We start from the raw sequence: 27465 nt of genomic DNA, 5'->3' as shown, positions 1-27465 counted from the left end.
ACAGGGAGTGACACATAGGATCAGTTTGCCTTCGAGGCTTTTGGCCAGAAAGCCTTGGCACATAGATAAAAGTAGTGAAAGGGTCTATATCCCAGACCGAGATCTTCTCCTAAACCTTGGCCTAGTAGCTACTTTTATAGCCTAAACTGAACCAAACTGCGACTGAAAACTGGAAGTCAACAAGTTGTTCTAGCAGAAAGTACATTTTACTTCTGTACCTTAGAACTTGTACTGGAGTTAGATATGAAATGGAGGAATGTTACTTTTTCATGTCTGTGAATTGGTAAGTAAAGCACCTGACATTTCCACACACGCACCACCTCCATCCTGCCTCTTGATTTTTAAACGGGCAGGGGCGGGGTAACTGATACTTTCGTCACTTTCCGTCGACGGTCGCAGCAGGAAGACCCTTTACCGGGTGGTTTTGTTGTGGAAGACACCTCTCCACGTCCTTCAGCAGTAAAATGTACTACAAGTTCAGCGGTTTTACCCAAAAACTGACGGGATCTGCTCCTACGGCCGCCTACAGCCCTCAGGTGAGACCGGGTAGCAGAGACAAACTGAGCCGGTCACCGGAAAGGGATGACCTTCATATCACCGTGTTGGATAACGAACCGTTATTATGTTTCGTGTAACTATCGTGGCTTTAATATTCACCTTAGATTAAGTAAAAACCTGTTAAATATACTGTTTAGCGTTTCAGTTCCCAAATGTGTTGAAAAATAACGGGTTATTTGCGGTATTTTTGTATCCGATTACACGTTACCTCGAGCTATTTTCATCTCAACTTAATTTTACGTAATTCAGCCATTTCATTCTCCAGATATGTCATATAAAGTCACCTGTAGTTTTTTTATAAAGTAATGTAGCGTTGTTACCATAAACAGAGAGGCTGTGACCTTTCTTTCTTTCTTTCTTTCTTTTTCTTTCTTTCTTTCTTTCTTTTTCTTTCTTTCTCTTTCTTTCTTTCTTTCTTTCTTTCTTTCTTTTTACGTAAACATTAATTACCTTTTCCACCACTGCCTTATCACAGAGCCTTTATATAACCTTTATTCTGAAAGGTCATTTCCAATCTGTTGATCTGGCCTTCATGTGAATTTACAGCCAATTTCGAAAACCAGTGGCCTCTCTGAGCTTCTGCCAGATGTGACCTTTATTATTGCTCCTCTGTCCTTTACACTGCAGCCTCTTTGTTATTCAATGATAGTGGGTTAGACTGTCGTCAAGCTCCCCCGTGTCTCGGTTGGGAAATCACTTATTCAACTTTTAAATTACTTTTTGTTGGGAGAAAATTGAGCCTGATAAATTTTCAAAGTAATTGGTGGGCTGTAACTAAAACACTAACCCAGTCTTGAGTTACTGTGTCCTACAACTGCAACTAGCAATGATTTTTATCATTGAATAATCTGATGATTATTTTCACCTAATTGATTAATCGTTTAGTGGATAAAATAGCAGAAAATATTAAAGTGACAATCCCAGTTCCTTTAAATCCAAAGTAGTCATCTTAAAATGTCTTGCTTTTTCAAACTAACAGTCTAAAACCCAGAGATGTTTAGTTTACAAACCTGTGAAACAGAAAATCTTCACGTTTGAATGGCAAATAATGGATTTTCAAAGTAATTGTTTATTCTCTGAGGATTGACTAATCGATTAATCCTCTAATTGTTCCTGTTCTAGTGTTTCCCTTTCATGCTACTTCACACCTCCTTATAATGTGCAAAAGGGAAAGCTGTGTCTCTTTATTCCACTAAATTTATTTCACAGCTACAGTTACCAGCAAATTTTCAGATTAAGGTTCTATACACAAATAAGAAAAACAGGGTTTATAAAATGTGATACACTGTTGAGATTAAACTACACCGAAGTAAATAAATTGAGTAATTTAGTTAAAAGGATCTGAGAACAAATTCTATATGTACAACATGAGAACAATTCAAGTACGTCCCATGAAGCAGTGGTTGTTCTCCGTTAGCATGCTACTTATTACTGGTACAAGTGGGGTTGTCCGGTATAACTTTAAATCTTAATCAGATGATAATGAAACAGCAGCAGGTGGTAGAGATGCTGTAATAGACTTTCATTCAATCCTTTGTATAGTTTACAGGTGTTGGCAAAAATACATTTGGATTCTGCCACTACAAGTCATGTAAAATTTGCATTTATTTATTTATTTATAGAGAACATTAAAGCCCCTCAGAGAAATCCAAGTGTCTAATATCAGTTTTTGTTGCAGTTCATTCAAGTAGTGACACATATCATACCCCTGTTTGTTAGTTAGAATAATTTTCAAAGCTATTAAATGGATTGCGTCGCCTTAAAATAAAAACACAGGTGGGCTGAGGCTTTCATATAACTCACAGTGGTGAGTGCAATAGCCGCCTTGAGTAATGAAGCAAACGGCACTGTGTTTTTTTTGCCTCCCCCTCAAACACATACAAAATTAAAATGGTGCTTACACAATTGTGCAGCAGCCATAATAAACCAATAACATTACTCATGCTAGTAAAATAATAACAGTGGCCGTTCTGCTTAATGAATATATTAACTTTTCATGCTTTCAGTACATTTTGCTGATAATACTTCCATATTTTTGCTCTAGTAAAATTTTGAATGCACTAAATACAGTGAATACAAGACTCATGTAAATCCCTGATAACGTGAAAAGAGGCAGACTGTCTGAGCAGTGCATTTGACTAGAATAGATGTGTTTTAAACAGCAGTACTTTTATTCAACCATAAATGGAGCAAACCACAATGAAGCAGGTTATAGTGTGCGGATAACTTGTCAACTCCATCTCCGGTCTCATATGAGTCATTTTTGCCAAAAGAGATATTAATTATAGTAGGGACTGGGTTTGATAGCATTTTATTGAATCTGAATCCTTAAAAAAATATTTTGTCGAATATTTTCAGGTTTATTTGTTTGGTGGGGAATGATAACATCTTAGTTTCAGCACATATTTTGTATTTTGTGACACTCATTAACCCTGTCCTGGCTAAGTTTTCCTTTTCTTCATTTGCCCCTCATTGGGAGTGTCTGTAGCGCAGCTGCAGAAGCAGAAACAACACATTAGAAATAATATTAATTCTATTTTATCATTCAGTAAATATCCGGTTTTCTTCCTTCTACTTTGCATTTTTCTCATTATTCCTCAGCATCTGGCGCAGCGCACGGCCCTCTGTAATAACAAGTCATGCAGGAGAAATGACAAAAAATACAGGGAGGAATCTCACGCCATGATGAGTTCCTGCTGCAAACACTTTTAGTCAAGCCTTCTGTGGCAAGTAAAAATAATCTTGCTTTCAGTGCCTCTGCGTTTTCATATGTCAGATTTAATTTCCCCGCTCCCACACTGTCTGCCTCCACACACGCTCAACAAGGTAATGGGTCTGCCAGTGATTTCTTTCAAAATAAGGGTTGGTGAGAAGCTTCCTCCAAAGTGTGAGGGTATTAAGGAGGCACACTTGTATTTCAATAACACCACAGTGCACCCCTGGTTTATTTACTTAAAGTATTTACCGCCTGAAAAGTAGAACAGCACTGTGAAATTTAATGATAATTTCAGTAGACTCACGGAGCGGAAGAGCGAAGGAACTTGTCCAAATCAGAATGATCGAAGAATTTTTAAGATTTGTGAGTGGGAAATGATCACAAGCCAAAATAATACAGTAAATATCTCACAAGAAAGACCCGTCTACCTTTTTTTTTTCTAGGGGGAAAGTGTGTCTGAAAATGTCTTAATGTCTACAGGTACAAAGTGTATAAAAAGGTCTGGCTGCATTAGACAAGGAGCCTGACAATAATCCTGTGTCCTCGCTACAGATATAAAATTAAATGACTTGAGACAAAAATAAGCCTAGATGTTAAAACACTGTAGTTTGCAGTGTTTAACTGCTACTTGAGATGCTCTTTAATAATCTAAACAGGCACTTAAGCAGTCGCACAAGTGGAGACATAATGTGCAAGATGAGATGAAGTTCTCATGCAATCACTTGTATTTATGCAGCAAGGCTGAGCTCATTAGCTTCCCTGTAAAGAGGATACGGGCGTTTGGTTGTATTTAATGTAGAAAGAAAGTCTTTTCTTTTGATTGTTACGGTCGAAGCATCAGACTGGATTGGTACAAATCACGTAGTCGTCCAACCCCTCAAAATTCGGAGAACGTTTAGATCATCAGCTATACCTATCTCACATTTATTTCCAGGTGAGACACTTCTGGTCTATTATACCAATTTGTTTCCTAGTCTTAACGACACTTATAACGGATGTAAGAGTTCACTTTCCAGTTTCTTTCGTAGGCTTTTGACTTGTCTCCAATTGTCTGAATATTGGACTGAAGTATTTTGCTTGGCATTCCTGATGACAGTTATTTCTCCGAGACTTATGTCTCTGGATTTCACTACTTTGCTGGCTCGGCACATTATCATTCTGAAATGGAAGCAACAACTTTTTCTGCTTTTTAATATTTTATTACATTGAAAGTTGAATATCTTTTCTTGTTTTGGATAGCTGCTTGGACAAAACAAGACATTTGGGCTTTAGGAAATTGTGATGAGCATTTTATTGTTTTGGTTTTGTTTTAGTTTTTTTTGTCATTTTATTAAATACTTTTTCTTTCTTTTCTTCTTTCCGCACCTTCTTTTTTGTTTTTGTCAAGGTCTTTTATTGACAGGGTTGGAATAGGATGGAGGGGGTGTTCGTAGATGGAGTTGTGTGTTTGCATTTTGAATAAGTGTTAGATGTTTTTAATTATTTAATACAGTTTGTGAAAAAAAAAAGATTTTTTATGTGTTTGTGAATTTTGTAATAATGTCTTAGATACATTGAGCTTTATTATGACCAGTTGGTTGTTCTTGTTCAGGGGCTGAGGTCAGGTGTGCCAGCAGAATCCCCCAGCATGATCTTTGCCACACCCACCAAGGTGGTGTCAGAGGCCGGGGCCACGGTGGAGTACATGGGGGCAAACAAGGTTCAGGAGTTCCAGAGGATATTCCAGGTAATCTAGGACACAGACTGATAAATGTGTCTTCCTTTTTTTTTATTTTTTATTATTCCATTTGACACTTATACAGTTGGCACAGTGAGTCAGCTTTTAATTCAAAAAAGTCTTCAGAGAGAGGTTTAGGGGGTTCAACTTTATCAGTCACAGCAGTGGAGATTCATCAGCGTTAGGAAGTGACTGGTAGTCATTTCATTCCCTGTCCTTAATGGCCTTCTGCTTCCCTCCTCAGTATTCATCACACAAGAGGCAGCGAGGGAAATAATAAAGGACTCAGAAGTTGAGCAGAGCAATCGCTCAGACAAATGGAAATCACAGTTTTATAAATTCAAGAATATTTTTTTATGAAAGTGTAGAAATTCTGACCTTCCAGATTCCACGACAGAGAAAAACCTCTTCTTCTTTCATAACAAACTGTCAGTTTTGTTTTTCCAATCAAACGTTGCAAGGACAGTTTTTAATTCTAAAAAATGCTAATGTAGAAGAAACATTGGATTTCTTATTACAATATTGAGAAAATGTATGTATTTTAAAAACATTCAGACTTGATCAGAAACTGGGTGGGTTTTTAGTGAGTTGCAATAACAGGTAGTTAAAGAATTAGAGGGAAATCCAAATAATTTGAGGCCTATCTGAAAATACTCTGTACTATCTGTTCTGTGCTTCCTCTCATTATTTTTATTTCTTCTTCCTCGACCCTCTCCTGCTTTCCCCCCGCCCGCCCGCCCACTTCCTGTTTCATCCTTTTCCCAGGCGCCCGACGGTGTCCCCGTTCATTTGAAGCGAGGCGTTCCCGACAGGCTACTGTACCGCACCACCATGGCTCTCACTGTCGGAGGCGCTCTCTACTGTCTGGTTGCTCTTTACATGGCAGCCCAGCCCAGAAATAAGTGACCAACACAAACCCAGGATCTTTCTCTTAACACCTCCGACATGCCTCTGCTGTAACACGTCGACCCAGCGTTCACGGTCTCCATCTGCCCTCGCCACGCCACCTCTTGGGACTTGACTCGATGAGAATTTATCACTTTTAGAACATCACACCAATGATAACGATAATAATGTCTGTCTTCTTTGTTAAAAATAAATTAATACATTTTAAGGGGAAACAAAGCTACAAGATGCTCTGAGTCCAGTCTTTTTTTTTTTTTCTCTCTCTTTGTCACTGAAATAGCGCTCACTGTAGTCGAGGTGTGATTATTGCCAATCAGCTGACAGATGCACGGACATCATGTATGAAACTCTATAGGGGCATGTTACAGGCATGTTCTCCCTCAGCTCTTACAGATGCCAATATAGAGGCGGACATGTGAAGATATATATATATATTTTTAGCTTTCAACAGGCTTGTAGAAGTGCTACCATAAGCATGATGGAGACATCCCGTCAGGAACATAGCTGCTGCTCACTTGGCTTTAAGTACTGTCTCATACAGTATTTATATGTGTGGGCCCCGGTGTGATTTCAGATGCTCCTCACCGAGCTCTGAGGGTGGGAGGTTGTTTCAGACGGACATGTTGGCAGTTCCACATCAAGCTGCTGAAACACAGATGATCATCTCAGACTGGTATGGTATGTTTGGTGTGTTTTTCTTTTCTGAGTGGGTTGAGATAGGCAACATAAGGCTTGTACAGGAAGAGGGTATTTTAATAACAAGTGTAATGTGTCACATCTTATGGACACTTATATGCAGAGTAGTGGGAGAACGACTCGGGATCTTTTAACCTTTTCAAATATGCACCGTGCCACCGATGAGATGCTTTGGCTTTGGTGGCGCTCAAGTTTTACACAAACTTGACGAATTGTACATAATTTGAAAGCTCTTAAGTCTCCTGATTCTGACGGTGCAAAGCATTTTAACATCCCCATTTCACTGCAACAGCTGCTGACACAGAGCTAGTTCAGATTTATGGCTAAAACTCCAGCGTTTTCCACCCAAAAGGTCCTACAGGTATTTTTTTTTTTTAATGACAAAAACAAATAGGCGAGGCAAAAAAAAACCCCAACAACTTACATTCCCAACATGTTTCTCTTTCTTTGACTTTGGTTCAGTATCTCCTATACTCTTTCTGACTTTCTGGATGTAAATTTGAAAGAGATCCTTTTAAATGGGATCAGGGTTATGAGTGTAATCCAAAGGGTTGAAGAACTCTGTTAAAATACTCTTACAAATAAAAGCCATGCATTTATCTAAAAGTATTAGCATCAAGACATACTTAAAGTACCAAAAGAAAATGTACTCATTGTACAGAATGCCCAGTTTCAGAATAATGTATTATTATATAATTGGATTATAATTATTATATGTATTATTAATGTGTATGTCACTTTAGGCAGAGGCCAGTAGCTTGTGAATCCCCTCCCCCCCGGGATCAATAAATTCTTAGCTTGACCTATAATGATCCATCATACATATACATCATGGGTGGTACATTTATCCAGCCTTTCACCCAGTTCAAGAGTTCTCTCCCTGAGAACCACCTCATATAAATGTACATATCATCTTAGGCTCTTCCGCCAGGACCTTAAATTGCTAATCTTAGCTGAGCTTTTCCCATATATCAACCCGATATCAGCAGCTGATTGTCTCTACGTTTATGGAGTTTAGTATTCCATTATATATCCATGATACTAGTACTTTAATCTTCTATGCATCAGTGAAGATACTGACCAGATTAGGTTCACTATTCTCCATTTATTTAATCTCTTAGCCTAAGTAGTCTCTGATGCCCGGCAGCTGAACACTCAACGAGAGGCGGCCTTCGCCGGTTTAACTGATTGGCACAGTCCTCACAGACAGCTCGACCACTTGTAATCATCAAGTAGCACACACTGACGTAGCGCAGCGTGTGGAGCACAGTCATCAGGGCAGGGGTGTGTTTTTCGTCATGTAATCAGCTCCAACGAACAATGATGTATACACTTTCAATTTAAAGCTGAAAGGTAGCACTTTAATCTTACAATTAAAATTCAGTGTGATGGACACTGTGGTACTGTTAATGCTTTTTATAGGAGGTTACAGACGTGGCAATCGACGGGTTTTCCTGTGGCCTGCCAGTGAAGTGTTCTCGACTCTGTCTGACTCAGACACCTGACCTGAATCCAGCTGATCACGTTTCACTGCTGAAGGGCCAGACTGAAAGCAGGAATTGAAGGTGGCTGCTGCACAGGTGTGGCAGAGCATCACCAGAGAAGACATGAAGTGTCTGCTGGTTTGACTGACAACACTTCACAACAAATGTGACACTGATGTGATATCGTCCAGAGTTGCTGAGATAGAAAGAAGTGAACTTACCACACATCCGTAGTCCAGTCCTCATCTCTCATATAACACCAGAATCTCTGACCAAACTTTTGGTGGTTAAATTGCATTGTGGGTATTGTAGGCACCAGGTTTTAACAATGAAGACGAATGTGTGGAATAAAAAAGACAATTAGTCTTTAGCTCTGCCACATTGATTTTAATCAAAAGATACAGGGATTGCAATGCTAAATGAGTAGAGAACGCTTTTAGGTTTATGTTTATCTGCCCAGTAACTTTTTGACCCCTGAAATTAAAGGATTATTTATGAACAGGACAGTTTATAAACGAGTCTACAGCCACGCATGAGTCAGATTATAAACCTCATAGTTCATTTCAAATCCAGTTTAATAGGTTAAATAACAACGTGTCACTGTCCATATATTTTCTAAATGCACTGTAGAAGGAGGGAATAGGAAGGGGTTAGTTTTATGCATATACCTTTGATCATTTCAAAAACCCTTGAAAATAAAAACAGCTAACGTTTTTTTCTTTTTAATAATGGATAGCCATAGAACAGTTTTATTTATTAAAATAAGGCACCTTCATTTGTCAGGCTGACTCAGCTCTGGACCTCCCCTTCTCATGGCATCAATACTTCCCACCCCGAGGAAAACCTTATGAAGGATAATTGATGATAGCACTGATTTAAAAATGAATAATTTGACCTTCTGGGGGAAATAATGAGTACTGTTAATAAATAAAGACACAGGGCATAATTTGAAGAATGTCTCACTCTGAAACATCCCATTCTACAGAGCGAGGGTGCAGGTACGGTGCTTACATGCAGCTGTGTTCCAGCTGTGAGTTTGTGATGGCCGGTAGGCACTGTACATCTACGATGATTTATTTTTCGCCTGTCGGTGCTGATTTTACAAACAGGCGAAAAATAAATCATCGTTCTTTCGGGTTGAGATCTGGTGACTGTAAAGGCCACAGCATATGATTCACATCATGTTCATACTCATCAAGAATTCAGTGACCCCCCGTGCCCTCTGGATGGGAGAGACCAGTCCGGATAGAGGATAGATACGTTTCATCACAGGATAAAGTGATCACTCAGAAAGACTTTATATTGATTTGCTGTGAAACTTCCCTCTAAGGGGAGAAGCGCACCCACACCATGCCAGCAAAATCCCCCTCACCTTTGTAATGAGCGGTATACGCGCTGTAGCCCTAAAATAATTCCCCTCCCCGTGTAACTGGTGACAGCCTGTTCTTGCTGATTCAGTGTGATCACATCCTGCACTGACATTCTCAGTCAATTGAGAGAGAGCTGCTCTTCTGTTTTTCCCTCACATATCACACTAATGCACGAGCATCACGGTCGTCACATGTGAGCTGTCAACCGCTATTTCCTGACGTCTCTTCTATAGATCTAAATGCAGATGTCACTTCAGTCTCTGTTCCTATTGAAACATCAGCCAGTTGAGGATCTTTGTGACTGAAGCTCCTGCCGTCCGCGCTCCATCTATGAACCTGGGCCTGTTCGGCATTTCAATACCTGCCACAGAGCATGATTGGATATTGGTTTGCTGGATTGAGGTTTTTTTTTCTCTTTAATTTGTCACCGTTCTGTATCTGAGAAACCATCCCCCGAAGAGTCAAAATGATTGCCTCGAATTTAAGGTGTAAAATGGGAGAACAAAGCCTGTCTTTGAACTGTTCATTTGTTTCACTAAGGAATCTCCTGCTCACTCTGTCTCTTTACAACTTTTCCCAGTTATTCAGTCACTGTCCTCCCACTGAGGCTTTTCTTAGACAAACATAATCATTATGTGCACACATTATATTGTCAAGAGAGGCACCTCATGTCTTGTCTTGATAATAAACCCTGTACCTGCTTTTCATCGAGGAATCCTTCAGAATCCCCTTAATTCCACCCCTCTGTCTCCCCCATCCTTCCTGCGTCATGACAACCCACTTGAGCATCCCTCAGTGACAATAGATCCTTTTGTTGTCGCTCTTCTGCCCGACAGGAGAGACACGACGACTCAATAACATGTTTACCACTCAGTAACACAGCGCTCCAACTGCTAATCAAGCGCTCACCTGGGGGAGCGTGAACACAGGAAACTGGGGCAAAAGGAGAGACAAAACACAGGAAGCAAAATTGGCGTGTGAGGAGGGGGGAGGAGGAGAGAGTGAGAAGAAGGTTGTTATAAATGGAGGATGGGTGTGACTTATTGCAAGAAAAGTGAAAATTTAAGCCCCTTTTTTACAGGGTGAATCCCTCCCTTTGAGACAGCTGTTTCCATCTTGTATTATGAGGCACTTATCTATCCTGTCACCAGCTTCGCTCTTTGAAAAAGATCATTGCCGATCAGTTGTAAATCAGTTAATGCAGCTTTAAAATGAAAGCTGATTTGTGGCCACCGTGGAGAAGATGAGAGTTTGTTGAAAAAGGCTCTTACATCAACCATAAAACATCCACGAGGTGGAGAAGTTAAAAAAATATATAAAATGAATAAAATCCAAGATCCAAACTAGACATTGAAAACAGGGAATGGTCATTTGTCTTAGGAAAAAGAGTGTATTATCACATGCACAGTGGAAAATCTAACAGTTCTGAATGACATTCTGTCGACAATTTTATATTTGAAAATAAAGTGTTGTCTGTTTTATCTCAATAAGTAGAAGTACTGGACCCAGACAGCAGCAACAGTTTGACAGAAAATTATTCAGACATGACTGTGTTGGGAAAAATTGCTGCACATCAAAGAATGTCATGAAAGACGTGTAATAGGACAGAAAAACGATTCCTTTAGCGAGACACATATTCTTTTATTAAAAAGGTAACCGAAAGGATGACAGTGATTTCTATGTGGGAGCTATTCTTTTGTTTTGTCTCAGAATTGTAGTCTTTCTTTTTCTATTTTATTTCTAATAAAACCCCTCTAGCTTTCTCCTCTTATTTCTGTGTTTGGCTGAGGGGTTATTTTTGTGCTTTTGTGAGTTACTGTGCTGATATTATATTCCACATTAACAATAATGGTGCTGGAGGAAAAAGTCAGAGGAAAAGTCAATAAAGTTGTTCTCTCTATTCTTGCCGAGGAACATTAATATCTCTCCTAAATTCAGTCAAAAGTCAGCGACATCATATGATGTGAAAACTAAGAACAATGAACGTCTGTTTTTTTCCATGTAGTCGATGAGAGATTTTTCACTGGATAAATGAAAACTTCAGCCTGATCGTGGTGTTAGACGAGAAATCCAGGAATCAGCCACAACCACTTCCCTGGCTTCGAATTTTATCCAAACAAACATTAGTAATCTGTTTCTTACATCAAGCAGACTCAGAGCAACATTAGCATTCATTTGGTGTCGCTTTTTCTGGCTACGAGACAAATCGAACTCCAATGTTCCCACTGTTTTTCACTGCGGCTTTGTTTGCACCAACTCCTGAGAAGAATACGTGGCTGTTCAGCTTTAGAGTCGAGATTGTGGTGTACAGGGAGTTTATCGGGATGTTCTTGCTGAAAACAACTGTCTGCTGCAGCTGGAAAACAAAGTTAATAAGAGCTGTGAGACTGGACCCTTATGTTGAATTTGCAGGCTGTACAACCAAGATGACCAAAAAGAAAAGAAAAAAAAATCTGCATGGAAGTGCAGAGTTTGGGTGTTAATTCTCTATTCTCCACTGCATGAGCAATCTTGTCACATTGCGCAGACAATGGGTGACACTATGGACCACAGAGAGCTGAGGGTGCTTCTTAATTCAGAGTGTACTACTCTTGTCTGTTTGTCCCTCCTCATAGGAACAATGCAGAAACATAATAGCTCTGCAAATAGCAAACACATGGCTCAAACAACTGCCTCGCAGGAAAGGCTGTTGGGAGGATGGGGGCGTGGTGGGTGACAAATCACCTCTGCTCACAATGCCACAATAACACAGCCTGAGAACGAGCAGTGAATAAATAAAGTTGTCTGAAATTGAATGAGGAGAGGATTTGGAGAAACAGAAGCTTGTCCGCGTGTGTGTAGATGAAAGGACCCACAAGTGGGATTGAGCCCATGATTTTCCGTCCGTCGATCACCCGTATGAAAACACCTCGAGGGACAAAAGGAGAGAGGTATGAATCATCTCAGCGATCCTCAAAATACACACTCAAACCAGGCCGAAGGTGAAATCATGGTGAGATTTAGCTCAGACAGGGTTGAAATTAACTTCATCACACCTTTTGCTCTCTAAGGGGCCCTACTTGCCACTTCCTCTGCTCACCACATTTAATGACGTATCAGAACCAAGGTGGAAAATAGAAGGAAAAAAAAAAAAAAGGCACACAGAGTAAAGGTAATGGAGGCAACAGCGTGAGGTCAGATTGAATTTCATCAGAGGGATGGAGGGAGAGGTTGAGGCATGAAAAGCGCGCGCTGATTGGCGTTGTAAGTGTGTGTAGGCTACTAAAATGGCTTTGAAATTCTCTCTCTCTCTCTCTCTCCCTGTATGGCTTTTGAAAATGTGTTTTTCCCCTCTTTTCTCTTTTTCCTCCAGGCTATTTTTCTCAGCCTTTCCCTGGCAACAACCTTATGTAAGAGATCAAACACAGGGCGAAAGGATAGCTCTGCCCCTGGCTGTGTGCTGACACTGTGCACCAATCCCAATAATACTAAACAGCAAACTTTCACACTGCAAAAATGACCACTCACCCCCCCCCCCCCCTTGGACATAATTACAGCACAGTACGTTGTACTGTCTTACAAGTGTCTGCAAACAGCATCCCTGGCTTACTTCGACAATTTGGCACTGTGATGCAGAAAATGCAAGTTTCATTGTGGTTATCGGGCTGCGAGGGAGAACAAGAGATGTGGGCAGCGTGAAAGGAGTAAAATGAATGTCCCTAAAATGAAAGTGAATCAATATGGTTGCCTGAGGAAGTGAAAAGGTGGAATGAGAATGAGAGCGGGAGAGGGAGGAGGGTGTTGAAATAGTGTTGGAGCAAGATTAATGGTTGTTTAAAAAGGAACAGTATTCATCAGTAGTCAGCTTCAGGTGCAGAACGGCGTCTGTGTATGTGTGTGTGTGTGTGTGTACGCGCGCGCTAGTGTGTAAGTACACTTTGCGGTAAGTATTAAACTTCCCCACATGACTACTTCAGTAATGACCACCCAACCATAATACTGATTACTTTGTATTATATTACTAAATGAGTGCGAGGCTCAGTTTCTTCTCTTCATTTAATCTCTGTTGCCTTCACATAAAACACACACACACACACACACACACACACACACACACACACACACACACACACACACACACACACACACAGTGGTGATCCAACAGCCCCACCTGCAGGTTTAAGCATTTTTTTCGATTCAATCACTCAAAAACAAATCACATCCCTTTAATCAAAAATTCCCATAAAAAAAATAAACACTGTTGAAGAAGTAATAGATTTATTCATGTCAAAAATCTTTAGGAGCAGATTTAGACTTCATCCATACAAAATAATCACAACTCTCAGCATTATTACAAAATCATCTCTCCCACATGCTGCAAACGGAGTGAACGTTCCCAATAAATAATCTGTGAAAAGTTTAAAAGGAATTCAGCAGGAACACAAGAGATACCCTCATGGTCGCATTCAAAACAAGCACGGACCCAACAAAACACACATCCATTCTCTATCACTTGCACTTGTACGTGAGCTGTTTGCGATGATAGTGGATCCACGCGGGAGACGCAACAAGCCCGGTCAGGAAGCCGATCATGGCGCCCAGACTGCAGGAAACAGGCCAAACCTACGAGAAGAAGAGGACGTGTGAGTCTGTCCGTTCGCAGCTGTAAATTGGGATGAAAAAAACGCTCCAGTGTTGCACTGATACATCAGGGGACGGGATGTTCTGCTTCCCCCGCAAGCACAACATCTCCACTCGTGTAATGCTCCGTTAATTTAAAGAGTAGCTTCTAAAGGAAAAAAAAAAAATTCAGCTCCACTGACATTCAGAGTTATGCTCCAATAATCAAAGTCTACATCTAATTTGCATTTTCCTCCAGTTAGTGTGAAGAGAACTCCCATTGCAATTAGAACTCTAATCTTTCCCTTCTTGTCATTTAAAAAAAATGGATTAATTAAAGAAAGAGAAATATTTAATGGTTACTGTGTTGAATTATAATTTCATAGAGGTTGATACTCTATGAAATACTACTCAGTGATGAATGGAAACAGCTGGCTTCTTGTTAACAGAGGAAACTGTGAAGAGAGTGTGCTGTGTGCCAGAAGCAGACAAACAAGACGACTGGTGAAGATTTACGGGAAAATTACTGTGAGGTTACAGAAATGCTTGAATCATTTTGTGCATTTACTGTTTGTTTTCAAAGACGATGTTATTTATAAGTGGTTTTAAGGTTTGAAGCGAGTTCTGCCTCGTCAGATTGTTTGATCTGAAAGATTTTGGAGGCCCGGAAAGGCATGATTGTCGAGTAATTCACAAGGAGAAAAAAAGCAAAAACATTATCCTGCAACAAATTTGTGGAATCCTAACATGAAAGCTGAGAATCAGCGTTAAAAAGTACCACAAAATAGAGCCGCTTCTCATATTAGTCATGGATCACTTTGCTTGAGAATTTTTTTAGCATCTCACTTTAAGTTGAACCTCTTTATTTCTGTCACAGCACAGCGCTGCTGTGATGCTCCAACAAGAAACTTGCATGAAAAAGAGGTTTTAAGATAGGATAAAATGTTCTTGTATGATTCCAGATACGAGGAGAAAGATCCCACAGTAAACATTTTGTTAATGAGAGGATTTCCAGTGTGTGCTGACCTGCCACGGCCTGTCCCAGTCCAGAGGTATAGGGAAGGCTCCGACCCAGGCTCCTACCACTGTGCAGGCGACTGTGATCTGTAGACAGGTGTCCCACACAGACATAGCTCTGGAGATGGAGACAGAGCAAAGCAAGGTCGGTTTAGATACACAAGATAAACACATGAACTATATGACAGAGGGTCATGGAGCAGGGAGAGAAGAAAATCTGATTTTGAGGTTACCCGTGCCGACTAAATACACGTATCCAGGCCTGGACGTTGGGCCCAAGGACACAGAGACACCTCAGTGTGGTTAGAGAGGTCAGCAGCACGGCAAGGGAGAACGTCTCTAAGGCAGATCTGGAAAACACAGGAATTAGAGACACCTTAGCACCAATCAAATGCCTAACTAGCACCACAGAGTTACAACACAAACATTTTGTGGAGGTAAAACTTGTGCCAATACAGCAAAGCATAGAAAACAGCAACTTTTAGAAAGGAATGATTACAAGGTATAATAATGCGATCAATAAAATAGAGACAGAGAAAATTCAAATGTGTGAATGTGTAATTTTTAAAAAAGTAGGTGTTATTTATCTGGAATATTTGGTTGTGGTTGATACATTTTAAAGTGTATTACTCACAATCATTGTAACAAAGTCGCTTCATCTAAACTAACAGCAACAACTCCCTTTGTTTTCCTTTTTCTCTGCTGCACATCTCCCTCTCTCATAACCACACACGCACAGGTACAGAACACGAGCCTCTCCGTGTACTCACTCAATCAGCGGAGCTCCATAGAGAACGACTACACTGTGAAAGAACAGGCACGACAGGAAGAAGTACAGACAGGAACGAAACAACCTGGACAGCTGCAGAGAGAAATGGGTGAATTAAGTTCAAAAAACAAACGTTACAGAGAAAAAGCACACATAGATCAAATTATTAATTGGGAAAATAATCGATTATGAAAATATGTTAGCTGCAGCCTTGTATATTTGACTATAGTTTATATGGTCCATATTACTGACAGACTTGACTGTTATAGTGCCAGAAGCATAAAAAAAAAAAACTTCTTAAGTCTCATGTCTGACTGACTGTGGTTAAACTGAAGCGTCCACTCAGCTTTTGGAGATGATAAGACGTAGCTAGAGGGCAATTAGATACTTGCAACAATTATTAATAATTTATAACAAATAATGACAACACTTACAGAGCCAGTATTCAGCCAATTTAACCCTTTTACACTACTACCACCACGAGCCCAGCAGTCACCTTGTATCCCAGCGTGTGCTTCTTGGTGGGCGGTGTGATACCGAGCAGCCAGAAGACGGCGACACTGACCGCAGTCACCGTGCCGGACACCGAGTAGAGCCACAGCAGGTGAGTCCCGTACACCGAGAAGCCCCGTACAAACACCGCAGGTAAGACGGTCGCCATGAACACCGAAGCGGCGATGATGGCATGAGTGGACGCCATGGCTCGGATTTCATGGTCCCACATGACGGTTACTTTACCTACCTATAATTAATCTAATACAAAATTCTAAATAAAACACTTGAAATGTTAATTTAGCATTGGTTGTGCAGGAAAGGTTGAGTGCACGGGTAGGTCGATTTATCTTCCGTAAACATGGAGCGACACTAACTTCCGCTTGCACTTCATAATAAAAGCCCAATGTTTATACCTCTACGAAAGCAAAATCAGCAAATTAATCTCAAATACCAAGAGATTGTGCTTTGAATTATTTTAAATTATTTTCATAATCGATTGATCGGCTGATTAATTAATCGATTAACCAACTAATCATGTTATCTATAAAATGCCAGAAAACCAACAGTCCAAAAAATAAAAGCTATTTACTTTAGGCTACTATCATACAATACTAAGAAAAGCAGCAAATCCTCCCAAATTACTAGATACTAATTAGTGCTAGGACTGGGTATTGCTTGACATTTTTATTGTAAAAAATAACTTAAATAGGTTATCAAAACAGTTTCAGATTATTTGCTATGCAATTATATTATATACAGTATAATCTGCACAAGATGCCTTTTGTGATTTTGTGTTTTTGTGTGAATTTCAGATATTGTTAAATATGTTATATTGATGCAAACCTCTTTTATTTATTACTAGAACCATATTTATCATCTCTTATGCCAGTTAATTTGTTCATGCAGGAATGTCAAAAATGTCTCCCTGAGTTAGTGAAATTAAACCCCTCAGGTCTCTCTTGCTAAAGACAGCTTGATCTCTGTGAGATTTCCTGAATGAATAAAGCTCGACTAACTAAATCTCACGGACTCCAAGGATAAGACCCGTACAAGACCACCCTCAGTGTACTTTTATTTTGAAGAAATATACTAGTCTGCAACAAACAGGAAGCATTATTTTGTTCTTGACTTCCCAGCCTTTAACCAATCACAGAAGGCCAGTGACGTATTACTGTGACCTTCTGTAACGGACAGAATAGTTAGCCAATGAAATTTGAGATTCTCGTAACTCTGACCAATCAATCTGCTTCGAACACGAACAGGAGGAATAAGCGACCGGAAGTTTACAATCAGCTATCGAGAAAACTAACATTTAGCTAGCATTTTATTTTGACCTACCATCGAAAAGCCTCGATTATAACGAAACAACAGGAAAGATGGTTTGTGAGAAGTGTACGTATCACACAATTCAGATGCTTTCTACCTTTAACGTTTGACCACATTTTTGCTGTTAGCGAAGGCTGGTGATTTCCTGGATAGCAAGCATTATGCGACTGCTAACTGTCTTCATATTGGCTTATAAACACAGACTTGACTTCTTTAAAAATGTGCTATTTTCTCGGTGTTTCTTATTTTTTCAGGCGAGAAGAAGCTCGGTAAGGTCATCACCCCTGACACCTGGAAGGATGGAGCGCGGAATACAACAGGTAAGTCCAGGTCCTTAATTTAAGTAAAAGTACTATTACAACAAACTATTGTAACTCATAAATAAACGTGTAAATCGCATGAAAAATAAAAAATATCAAACAGCCCAGAGTGACATCTCCACAGTGTTTGTTTAGTCAAACCAAAAGTAAACCTCAACATTATTAAAACTAGTAATTAAAAAGAAAAAGCAGCAAATCATTACGTTTGAGAACCAGGAACCATTTAATTTTGCATTTTGCTTGCAAAACCACTTGAACAAGGGTCTACCCATGTGTCCTGCAGTCCGTTAAAGTCTTAAGAATGTAGTCGACCTTACCAACCATTACCAGGCTGTGAGTAGTTTCTAACTCAATGACAAGTAGTTTCACAAACCAAGACTTCTTCAATTTCAGTTTGCAATGTTGCTCCTAGTATTGAGCAGTATGACACAGAAAAACAGATAATTTATCAATATGGTCTCTTCTGTTCATTGTGACATATTTAGTTTAACATGTCAGGTGTGACTCCAGTCTAGCTAAAACAAGATAAGACTTCAGATAGGTCGGATGAGAGTCCCAGCCAGATATAGCACTTATGCACATTTCACCTTCTTTGTTTTGTTTTAATGTGCTACTTTATCACTGATCAACATCAATTTTTGCTTCAAAACTTCAAATGATAGTAACTACACTAATAACAAACACAAGCTTGACCCCTATTTTTGATTATATTTTACTCATCACACTTTTTTTATATTCCCACAATTGACATTCTTTCATGTTTTTTTGGGGGACCAAATCACACATAAAAATCTTTCATACATTCATTAATTTCTAATTTCTCTTTGTCTTTGAATTGTGACAAATGGTAATGTAATGTTAGTGATGGTGATATTTTCTTTCTTTCTGCTTCCTTCATTCAGAGAGTGGTGGGCGTAAGCTGAATGAAAACAAGTTCCTGACTTCTAAGAAAGCTAGGTGAGAAGCTTCATAAAGACTGGCTTTAAATCAAAGTCTTATTGTGTGTGACTCATCATTTTGTTCATGGGGAAAAATATCACCATCACTGTCCCTATTTTTATCTGCACAAAGTCACACAAAAGTTGTTTTTAATCTACTCACTCTGACTGTGGCACATAAGCATTTAGCATGTTGATTTATTCTCTATAGTCGTATTATCTGAAAATCATACAGCAATGGTGCATCTCTATTTATGAATCTATAATTCATCTCCCTCTCAGGTTTGATCCTTACAGCAAGACGGGCTTCGCTACCTGCAGGATCTGCAAGAGCTCAGTTCATCAGTCTGGATCACACTACTGCCAGGGCTGTGCATACAAGAAAGGTAAAAACTCACCCACACTGGGCTTCATACTGAGCTGAAATCCTGATGAGTTTTGTGTTGCACTAGTGTGTTTTCCCTTTGAGAGTTTCCTTTAGTCAACACTTAAGACTCATGGAGCTGAAATAACACAATGCTTTTATGTTGCTGTCCAATGTAGTTGTAGGGACCCATTTAAACGAAGAAGATGGGGAGTAAACCTCACTATCGTTTCTGAGATTTTTTCACAAATGAAACAAACTGTAAGAAATTCACTGAGACAAGCGTCACACTATATCTTGACTGACAATACCAGTTTAAAGTCTGAAAATATCTGTAACCTGCTCTGTGCCAAATGAAACATGAAAGGTTGGTTCACCTGAAATAAAAATGTCTTCTCACTCACCTCTTGTATGTAGCTATGCAGATTTTTTTGTTTATTTATTTTTTTGAGATTTCCATCTCTGAGATTTCAGTGTCCCAATTACTCTGGGTAATCCACACCCTTTCCTGTTATTAAGTACTATTTCTTCTGTAGAAAGACAGTGAAATGTAAAAGAGTCCACAGTGAGGTCTGTGGATTATCCAGAGGAACAGGCACTTTGTTTTTGCATGGCTCAATACCACTAAGGGTAAATGAGATTCGAAGTTAAGAAGCATAAGCCTGCAAACACACTGGTGTGGTCATTTACCTTGTACAAAATACAAGAGCAGCACCTACTCCTAACATTGCTCCTCTCTCTCCACTGATATTTTTTCAGTGATTTACTCTATTTCCTCCCTTTTTGTTTCTCCAGGAATCTGTGCAATGTGTGGAAAGAAAGTTTTGGACACCAAGAACTACAAACAGACATCTGTGTGACAGTGTGCCGATCCGAAAACAGTTCTACAAGTGAAAAAGAGATGTGAGGATGAGACTGAGGTGTATATATGTCATCTTGTCACATTTGCTGTATTATTCCACAATTCCCTGTCATACACAGCTATAACTCTTTGCTGTTTCTCTTCCCAACTCAGTGAAAGAGAGATATTTGGAGATGGCTTTGTCCTCTTATTATAGAATATTATTAAAATGCCACTGGAACTAATACAGTGGCCATACACAGGGTAGCACTGTCGTCTCCAAGTACACCACCAGTTATCACCTTAAGCCAAGGTTTCTTTATTTTTTGTATATTTTAAATTAAATACTTAGACTTGGATTCTTTGCTTTTTAAAAATAATTGATTTCTTTATGTAATATGTCAAGTTTTTCTTTTTTTTTTTTGTTGTTGAGTGAATTAAAGCATCCAATATGATGACATCATTTGACATGGTTATTTGTACCTCTGCCTGAAGCCATAAAGGCTATAATTTTAGCCTCTTGCGCACAACATACCCATATTTTTCCCATATGCCTGTAATAATTGGTTTACTCTGACATAATCATATTTGGAAACTACATGCTGTACTGTCAGGTATGGAACCCCCCTCAATTGCTGTCGGAGATAGAGGTTATAGTTCACAAGCTGTCTGATGACAGGGTCGTCCTTTGATATTTAAAGGCCTTGCTCGCCCTCAGGCTTTCAACTACATGCGCACACACTTGCTTTTATGTCTCATCATTGATTTATGCTGTTGTTCCATAGCAGCGTCAGGCTTTGGCTCATACAGGTGATGTACAGTAGATAATGACTGGATGTAGTAAATGTGAGTCTCATGTTTAAACTAGTTTAGCAGAGTAACCTGCTAAATAATATTCAACTACAATCTAAAGTGACTACAACTAAAAAACAGGTTATATAATTATGGATCCTTTAATTTGCTTGTTATATCACTCCCCTTTTGCTCCTGTTATTCTGTGTTGTGGTACCTTCACAGGGACATCAGTAAAATATCCCAGGTTATACCTGTTATACAGCAAACCTAGAGCCATCAATGCTCACATCATACAGATGATGTCTGAGATTGACGCAAAATAATGTTGAGGATCAACTTAACAGCTACAATTCCATATTAAATACTATAGTACATTATATTTCCTACAGTATATACTAACTGTCATAGTACATTTACATTACATTCACACATTTGGTAGAAACTTTTATCCAAAGTGACTTTCAAGTGAGGGACATCCCTAAAGCCTCAGAGCAGAAGGAGACCTTGGCTTAAGTACTAAGTACTACATCTATTTAATAAATGCAAGAAGATCAATTAAAGAAGTGCACCAAAGGTGCAGGGTAAGTACTAGTTTGGCATGTTAGTATACAGCTGGTATATGGGCACTCATACAAGAAATGTGTACTGAAAGCAAAATGTTCTTCTGTTTTGTTCTTCCAAGATCTTTCTAGAGCTGTTTCATCACAATTCACAATTCTTTTTTTAGCCAAGCTAGTGAGGTGGCTCTATAGGGATGGCATTGTTGGTCGATCCACCACTTCAATCCAGTCTGGAATAGCTCAACAACTGTTTGTACGTGGTCCCATCAGGAAAATTGCAATAACGGTAATAATCCCAGCACCATCTAAATGTGTCCAATACTTGTTTTATGACTAAATACCAGCAAATCTAATGATATTCCCATCAGCCTCAGCTGGACTTTAGTGTTCAGTGCTCTTTGGCAGTTGTTAGCACGCTAACACGCCAAACTAAGGTGGTGAACATGGTAAATATTAAACCTGCTAAACTTTAGCATGTTAGCATTTAGCTCAAAGCTGCTGTGTGCTTAAGTACAGCCTCCCAGAACCATTAGCATGGCTGTAGACTCTTTAAGTTCTTTGTTGGAATAAGTATGTAGTATGAAACTGAGACAGTAAATCTCTTGTGTAACATATAAGCATTCTGTTTCATTTATAAAACAAACATAACACACTGAAACTTGTAATCTCTTATCGACACACACAGATGAAGATTGACAACTTGCATCATATTTCTATCACTTTATTTAAGCAAAGAACCTTAAAAACACTGCGGGTGGTTACTGATAAAAGCAAATATCTACTAAGTACATGACTCTCTGGACTACAGATAATATTATAATGATTAGATTTATATCTTAAAAATGTCATATATTACAAAGATGTATAAATGTGTTCAGAATTGAGACACAGTTTGTTAAATTATTAAAATCAGTGGATTCTAAATACAATACTGAAGCAAGGAAAGGTTCAAGAATATCACTGTAAAAACATCAATGAAATTCCCATCTGGAAAAAAAAAAGAAAATCTTAAGTATCGTCACACTACAACATTTCATTGAGGTTTCATAATTTATAAAAACAATATTGCCAAAAACTATCTACCAAAGGCACCAAGACTGTGAGTCTTACATTTCCTATTTTGTTCACAGTGATTTCAAATGATAGATTTCAGCAGCAGGACTGAAATCCTTCAGGCTTCAGTGTATTGAGGTGAGCTCCAGAGTTGGCTTGGATCCTGCATTAAAAATCAGCTTTACTTTTCCTGCAACTGCTTCGTCATTTTCTTTAAAGTTAAGTCGGATGCAGATCCACAGCTACTCCAGAACTTGCCATGTGCGACTGTATACAGAGGCTCGGGAGTGAATGGTGTATGTATAACATTTGTTAGGTGTGCTGTGAAAGAGTCAGGAACTCCTCCCGGGTTTTGGGGTCCTCTAGGTAAACTCCCAGCATGGTGCTCGTCACTGTGCGGCTGTTCATCTTCTGGACGCCACGCATTACCATGCACATGTGCCTGCAAAGACACACATAACACACATGGGCTCAGATTTGCAGGTACAGCATTTGACATGCACCTGTGTTTAAAGGGCAACACTACTGGTTTTTACTCACAAAAAGTCTGTTCACACATCCTGGGGAGTGCTGTGTGAAAAAAGCCTCATTAGGTAATGTAGGCGCCAAGTTTTGACAAGGAAATAGAATGCATGGAATAAAAAAAGTTATCTCTGATTCTACTGCATTGACTTTGATCTTATCCATCATTAGTCTGACGAAGTTTCGAAGTGCAATGCTAAATCAGTGCAGTACTCTCTTAAAGTAAGAATACGTAACGTTTGTTGAACAGCAGCTACTGAAGCCACAACATATGTAACTAACAAGTAAGAGCCATAAAGTCTGAACTTGCTCAACCTAAAGCTATTGCTCAAACTAAGAATGGCTGTAGCAGAGTGACCTGATTTGAGCAGGAGTGTCATTTATTGCTCATGCGTTCAACTTTTCATTCGTGAAAGGAAGATTGTGTTAATTCTACTTTTTAAAAGTCAAGCTGTCTCACTTTAGGAAATGTGACGTTTTCACATTTTGCCTGTGAGGTTTAGAGCACCTTTAAATCATGTAAATGATGATAATGAATGATGTGCATGTGTGTGTACTTACGCTGCTTCAATAACCACAGCTACGCCTTTCGGCTGAAGAGCCTCAGATATTCCCATGGCAATCTGCTTGGTCAGACGCTCTTGAACTGAAGGAGGGAAAATAAGTGGACATATGTAAACATGATGCATTCAAATTCTTGGGAAAATCATGTGCAAAGGCTATAAATCTTGCACAATATCTTTGATTGCTTACCTTGAAGCCTGCGACTGAAAATCTCAACAATCCTGCAGAAACCAAAGCACATCAAAGAGGAGAGGAGTGATTACGGATCAGGCGTAATAATGATTAATCTTTTAATAAACATAGACAGGCATCAGCCGCTGACCCCTGGTCTTCATACTGGCCATCCAACTGTGCAGACCCTTCATCTGTGAATGATTCACCCCACTGAATTCTCTGAATCTGTCGAGCAAGATTCAGCTACAGCAAGTTTGCCTACAAACCCAGTGACACTATTCAGGGTTGTGTATTCAGAGATGGTGCAATATTTTAGGGAAGGGAGAGAAGGAGACAGACAGGCTGTGATAATAACTGGTGATTCCCACAGGTCCGAAGGGATTTTCTCATGGTTCGAGAGCAGAGAGTTTAGACTTGTGTCTGTGAGTGTGCTTGATGAGGGGACTAGATGTGGCCAGCGGGCTTAGACTCTAAGCCTCCAGGTCAATGCACTGAGATAACAGAAGAACGCAGCCACCCGGCAATAACACCAGACAAATACAGCCACAGTGACAGCAGGAGAGTGTGAATGTGTGTGAGTGTGTGTGTGTGTTGTGTTACCTTGCCAGCTTGCTCAGTCCCACCACTTTTTTGTTGGGGATATATCCAATGTGAACCTAAAGCAAATGAAAGCAGAAGTCACATAATCAGAGTAAAAGATGGTAAATTGTAGGAATTCAATTCCTCACTATGATTAGAGAAAGACACACACATCAGTCATCATCATCATCATCATCAGGCCAGTTATTTGTTTTTAGGGTTACTTTTAAACCAAAAAAACTTACCCTCCCGAAAAAGGGTACCAGGTGATGCTCACAGAGTGAAAACATATCTATGTCCTTCACAATCACCATCTCATTATGGTCTTCATCAAATATGGCATCATTTAAGATGTCTGGGGGCACAAGCACACAGATACATTTTTTGAAATACCATCATAATTTACAATATTAAGAAATGTGGTCTCAAATCAGGACCACATTGGTGGGTTTGTGAATATAACTTTTGTTGAATCAATTAGAAGTTTACCTGTGATATATGAATAGCATCCTTACATCTTATGGGATTTAACAGTAATACTGTCTAGTACTTGCCGGCTATAGCATCTTTATGAATCATGTAGGGCTGCAGCTTACAGTTACTTGATTTTTTTTAAAGAATAAATTCTTAGAAAATAGTGAAAACTGTCTATTAAAGTTTCCCAGAGTCCAATGTGACGTCCAAAACATGAAGGGAAACATCAAATATGACAATATCTAAAGTGGTGGCTGATTAATCTTCTACAAACTAATAAATTAATTGTCTCATTAAATCTCTTACATTGTTGAAATCTAACAGATTGAAGAATCTAACTATAGTCGATAGTCCTGACCAAAATAAAACTCACTACATATTTTCACTTTTGTCAGTAGGCTGCCTGCCTACTTATCTAGAGGAGCAAAAACACTCAGCTTACAGTTCAATGCAATTCAATGCAACACCACCACCTAAAGCTACAGCACCTCTACACAACTCGAGTAAAACTCGAACGGGTCTTTCCATTCACTCAAGTAGGCCTATGCATTTTCCCAGTTAATTCAGTCAGCGAGATCATATCAGATTGTGATTACACAAGAGCATCTCCCAGTGTCAAAAAACAAGGAACCTGTTGACTCACCGTCGATGGTCTCATGGTAACCCTTGGTGAGGAACTGCATGGCCTTAGCGGCGCGCAACGGCGTGCGCAGCAGCCCCTGCCGGTCCGTGTTCTCGCCGAGCTCCCGTAGGATGCTGGTGTAGGCGGCCTCGAGAGCAGGTAAGCGGGACTTGTCCTCGGCCTCTTTGCGGGACGTCTCGTGCTTACGGTGCACGGCGGCCGTCTTGGTGTCTATGATGAGGTTGCTGAAGCCGTTGTTGCAGTGGAACTCCTCCACGGCGTCGTGGACATTTCCGTTGCAGTGGCCGTTCATGTCGGAGTGCTCTCTGACTCTGGAAAGAGAAACGGGAGGAAGAGACAGTGAGAGAGGGTCCTGGAGTTCAGTTGCACAGCAGGTCTGACAGGCTACGCCTCTGCCCGGTGCTCTCTGGGTTTATAAAGACCTAACCAGTGGCCGCGTGCGCATCCGTTTCCCATTTGTCAAAGTACCACCTACGTCAAAACACCGAGTTTCGTCAGCGGAGTTAAATGTCAACTCAAAGTACCTTTTCCCAAATTGCACAGTGCATGCAACCAATTCTCTCTGCATCTCTCATCACTTGGCACTTGTCATCCGTTCTCATTCATTAGTTCTGATTATATTACAATGCTCGAAACTAGACAAACCACTCTTACAAAGCTCAGCAGGCTCATGACTTCACGTGGAGATCAAACATGTTTTCATGCAGTCAGGCCTACTATATCTCTTGAACATCCATGTAAATCCAATCAGTGTCAGAAGCCATATATTCACTCGGAATTTCCTGAAAAGCCACAAACAATAGGCTAAGGGAAAAGTTAATGTAGGTTGGACAGAAAAACATTCAATAATAATTTTTTTTTATCAAAAAATTTCTTGCTGTAATCATTCCTTCTGTTCATATTGGCCATTTCAGTGTCAGTGATGGGAAAAAATTACAGACCAAAATGTTTTCCATAGTTTATCTGAAGTTATTATGAGGCTTCAGTTGTCCAAATTAAACTAATCCAGTGGATAATTTCCTGCTGTCCTTCCTCTTTTGCTCAACAGAGTAACACTGTCAGAGGAAATACAAAGGGGGGATTATATACGTTTGAAGATACCTGTTGATTTGTCCCACATCCCTGACATTGAAAGTGCATTAGGAAGATATCTCCTAATGGTCAGTATGAACAAAACCAATAAAAAACACAAATCTACGAACAAGTGGACAAGACTGGTGTAACTGACTGGTGATGCTTTGAGTCAAGTAAGGGGTTTCACCATTTGACCCAGATAGCTGGATTGTTCTTTTGATCCAACCTGGTGAGTAAAATGTACTCTACTATAACAACAACTACAACTGTATGTTATGTAACAATTCTTATTGTTGTGTACTTTAATCATTTTCCATTATCATGCAAACACATACATCGCATGTTTGAATGGCATGGCCTGAAATATTGATGAAGGTCTGGCATGTCATCACCTGAAAATGTGCAGGAGTGGTTGACTGGTCTCTGCATTTTGTAAATACTCAGCCATGTTGGTCCACACCTGTTAATTACACATCAGTCACTTATTGTTGTAATATAACTGACACTTAAATTATTGAGCTTAAGTATCAAAATCAAAAGTGATCTTTTGTCCTAGCATAACAGGAGACACGTTTGATTCTAATTGGATGTAGCTGATGACGTTAGCTATGCAGCTTCTTGGAATCATCTATGACTGCATGTGTTTTCACAAGTCCTGGAAAAAGGAAGCATAGGTGTCACACATTCTCACATGCACACATGCAATTACATTTACTTTTGTCCCCTACATCAACACACAACAGTTCCCATTTGAACACATAATGTACTGCAAATATACAATACTCAACTTTATGCAAATTTATGACACCCAAAGCACCTAGCTTTCCTCAAGATTGGATGATTTTTTTTTCCTTTTTATAGTAGGGAGGAGATTTCCATATGTAATAGGAGAGAGTCAGTTTATGATACTT

The 27465-nt window shown here is 39.6% G+C and overlaps 4 protein-coding genes across 5 annotated transcripts; 2 read left to right on the top strand and 2 right to left on the bottom strand.

The window, feature by feature from the left end:
• The first annotated feature begins 377 nt into the window (after positions 1-377).
• LOC130161990 (cytochrome c oxidase subunit 7A-related protein, mitochondrial) lies at positions 378-6125 on the top strand. Its single transcript, XM_056365406.1, has 3 exons — positions 378-536; positions 4866-5000; positions 5757-6125. The coding sequence occupies exons 1-3, from the start codon at positions 465-467 to the stop codon at positions 5895-5897; spliced, it is 348 nt and encodes a 115-aa protein (XP_056221381.1). The 5' UTR covers positions 378-464; the 3' UTR covers positions 5898-6125.
• A 7562-nt stretch (positions 6126-13687) lies between these two features.
• pigf (phosphatidylinositol glycan anchor biosynthesis, class F) lies at positions 13688-16916 on the bottom strand. The gene is made up of 5 exons (XM_056366773.1): positions 16329-16916; positions 15834-15925; positions 15297-15413; positions 15073-15181; positions 13688-14049 (listed from the first exon to the last, which is right to left on the bottom strand). Exons 1-5 carry the CDS (start codon positions 16554-16556, stop codon positions 13936-13938), a joined length of 660 nt encoding a protein of 219 aa, XP_056222748.1. The 5' UTR covers positions 16557-16916; the 3' UTR covers positions 13688-13935.
• A 657-nt stretch (positions 16917-17573) lies between these two features.
• On the top strand, positions 17574-20574 carry cript (cysteine-rich PDZ-binding protein). Its single transcript, XM_056366774.1, has 5 exons — positions 17574-17719; positions 17908-17973; positions 18876-18930; positions 19194-19297; positions 20071-20574. Exons 1-5 carry the CDS (start codon positions 17704-17706, stop codon positions 20133-20135), a joined length of 306 nt encoding a protein of 101 aa, XP_056222749.1. The 5' UTR covers positions 17574-17703; the 3' UTR covers positions 20136-20574.
• Positions 20575-22176: 1602 nt separating this feature from the next.
• Positions 22177-25982, bottom strand: gch2 (GTP cyclohydrolase 2). Of its 2 annotated transcripts, none has more exons than XM_056365413.1 (6): positions 25481-25948; positions 24609-24718; positions 24385-24440; positions 23800-23831; positions 23608-23692; positions 22177-22966 (listed from the first exon to the last, which is right to left on the bottom strand). In XM_056365413.1, exons 1-6 carry the CDS (start codon positions 25770-25772, stop codon positions 22837-22839), a joined length of 705 nt encoding a protein of 234 aa, XP_056221388.1. In that variant the 5' UTR covers positions 25773-25948; the 3' UTR covers positions 22177-22836. The 2 variants fall into 2 exon arrangements, with proteins under 2 accessions (XP_056221388.1, XP_056221389.1); XM_056365414.1 differs by lacking the exon at positions 22177-22966 and adding an exon at positions 23056-23094 and having other exon boundaries at positions 25481-25982.
• Positions 25983-27465: the final 1483 nt, after the last annotated feature.

Source organism: Seriola aureovittata, chromosome 21, assembly GCF_021018895.1.
Source record: "Seriola aureovittata isolate HTS-2021-v1 ecotype China chromosome 21, ASM2101889v1, whole genome shotgun sequence".
Lineage (NCBI taxonomy): Eukaryota > Metazoa > Chordata > Actinopteri > Carangiformes > Carangidae > Seriola > Seriola aureovittata.
This window is presented reverse-complemented; position numbering and strand designations above follow the sequence as displayed.

What these genes read in the sequence shown, in the direction of transcription:
- LOC130161990 (XM_056365406.1), top strand. Translation starts at nt 465, where the DNA reads ATGTACTACAAGTTCAGCGGTTTTACCCAAAAACTGACGGGATCTGCT. An exon ending in CGGCCGCCTACAGCCCTCAG is followed by an intron (nt 537 to 4,865) that starts GTGAGACCGGGT and finishes GTTCTTGTTCAG; the next exon opens with GGGCTGAGGTCAGGTGTGCC. An exon ending in AGTTCCAGAGGATATTCCAG is followed by an intron (nt 5,001 to 5,756) that starts GTAATCTAGGAC and finishes TCCTTTTCCCAG; the next exon opens with GCGCCCGACGGTGTCCCCGT.
- pigf (XM_056366773.1), bottom strand. Translation starts at nt 16,556, where the DNA reads ATGTGGGACCATGAAATCCGAGCCATGGCGTCCACTCATGCCATCATC. An exon ending in AGCACACGCTGGGATACAAG is followed by an intron (nt 15,926 to 16,328) that starts GTGACTGCTGGG and finishes TTCTCTCTGCAG; the next exon opens with CTGTCCAGGTTGTTTCGTTC. An exon ending in TATGGAGCTCCGCTGATTGA is followed by an intron (nt 15,414 to 15,833) that starts GTGAGTACACGG and finishes TGTGTTTTCCAG; the next exon opens with ATCTGCCTTAGAGACGTTCT.
- cript (XM_056366774.1), top strand. An exon ending in TGGAGCGCGGAATACAACAG is followed by an intron (nt 17,974 to 18,875) that starts GTAAGTCCAGGT and finishes TCCTTCATTCAG; the next exon opens with AGAGTGGTGGGCGTAAGCTG. An exon ending in GGGCTGTGCATACAAGAAAG is followed by an intron (nt 19,298 to 20,070) that starts GTAAAAACTCAC and finishes TTGTTTCTCCAG; the next exon opens with GAATCTGTGCAATGTGTGGA.
- gch2 (XM_056365413.1), bottom strand. Translation starts at nt 25,772, where the DNA reads ATGAACGGCCACTGCAACGGAAATGTCCACGACGCCGTGGAGGAGTTC. An exon ending in TTACCATGAGACCATCGACG is followed by an intron (nt 24,719 to 25,480) that starts GTGAGTCAACAG and finishes TTGTGCCCCCAG; the next exon opens with ACATCTTAAATGATGCCATA. An exon ending in TTTCAGTCGCAGGCTTCAAG is followed by an intron (nt 23,693 to 23,799) that starts GTAAGCAATCAA and finishes TCCCTCCTTCAG; the next exon opens with TTCAAGAGCGTCTGACCAAG.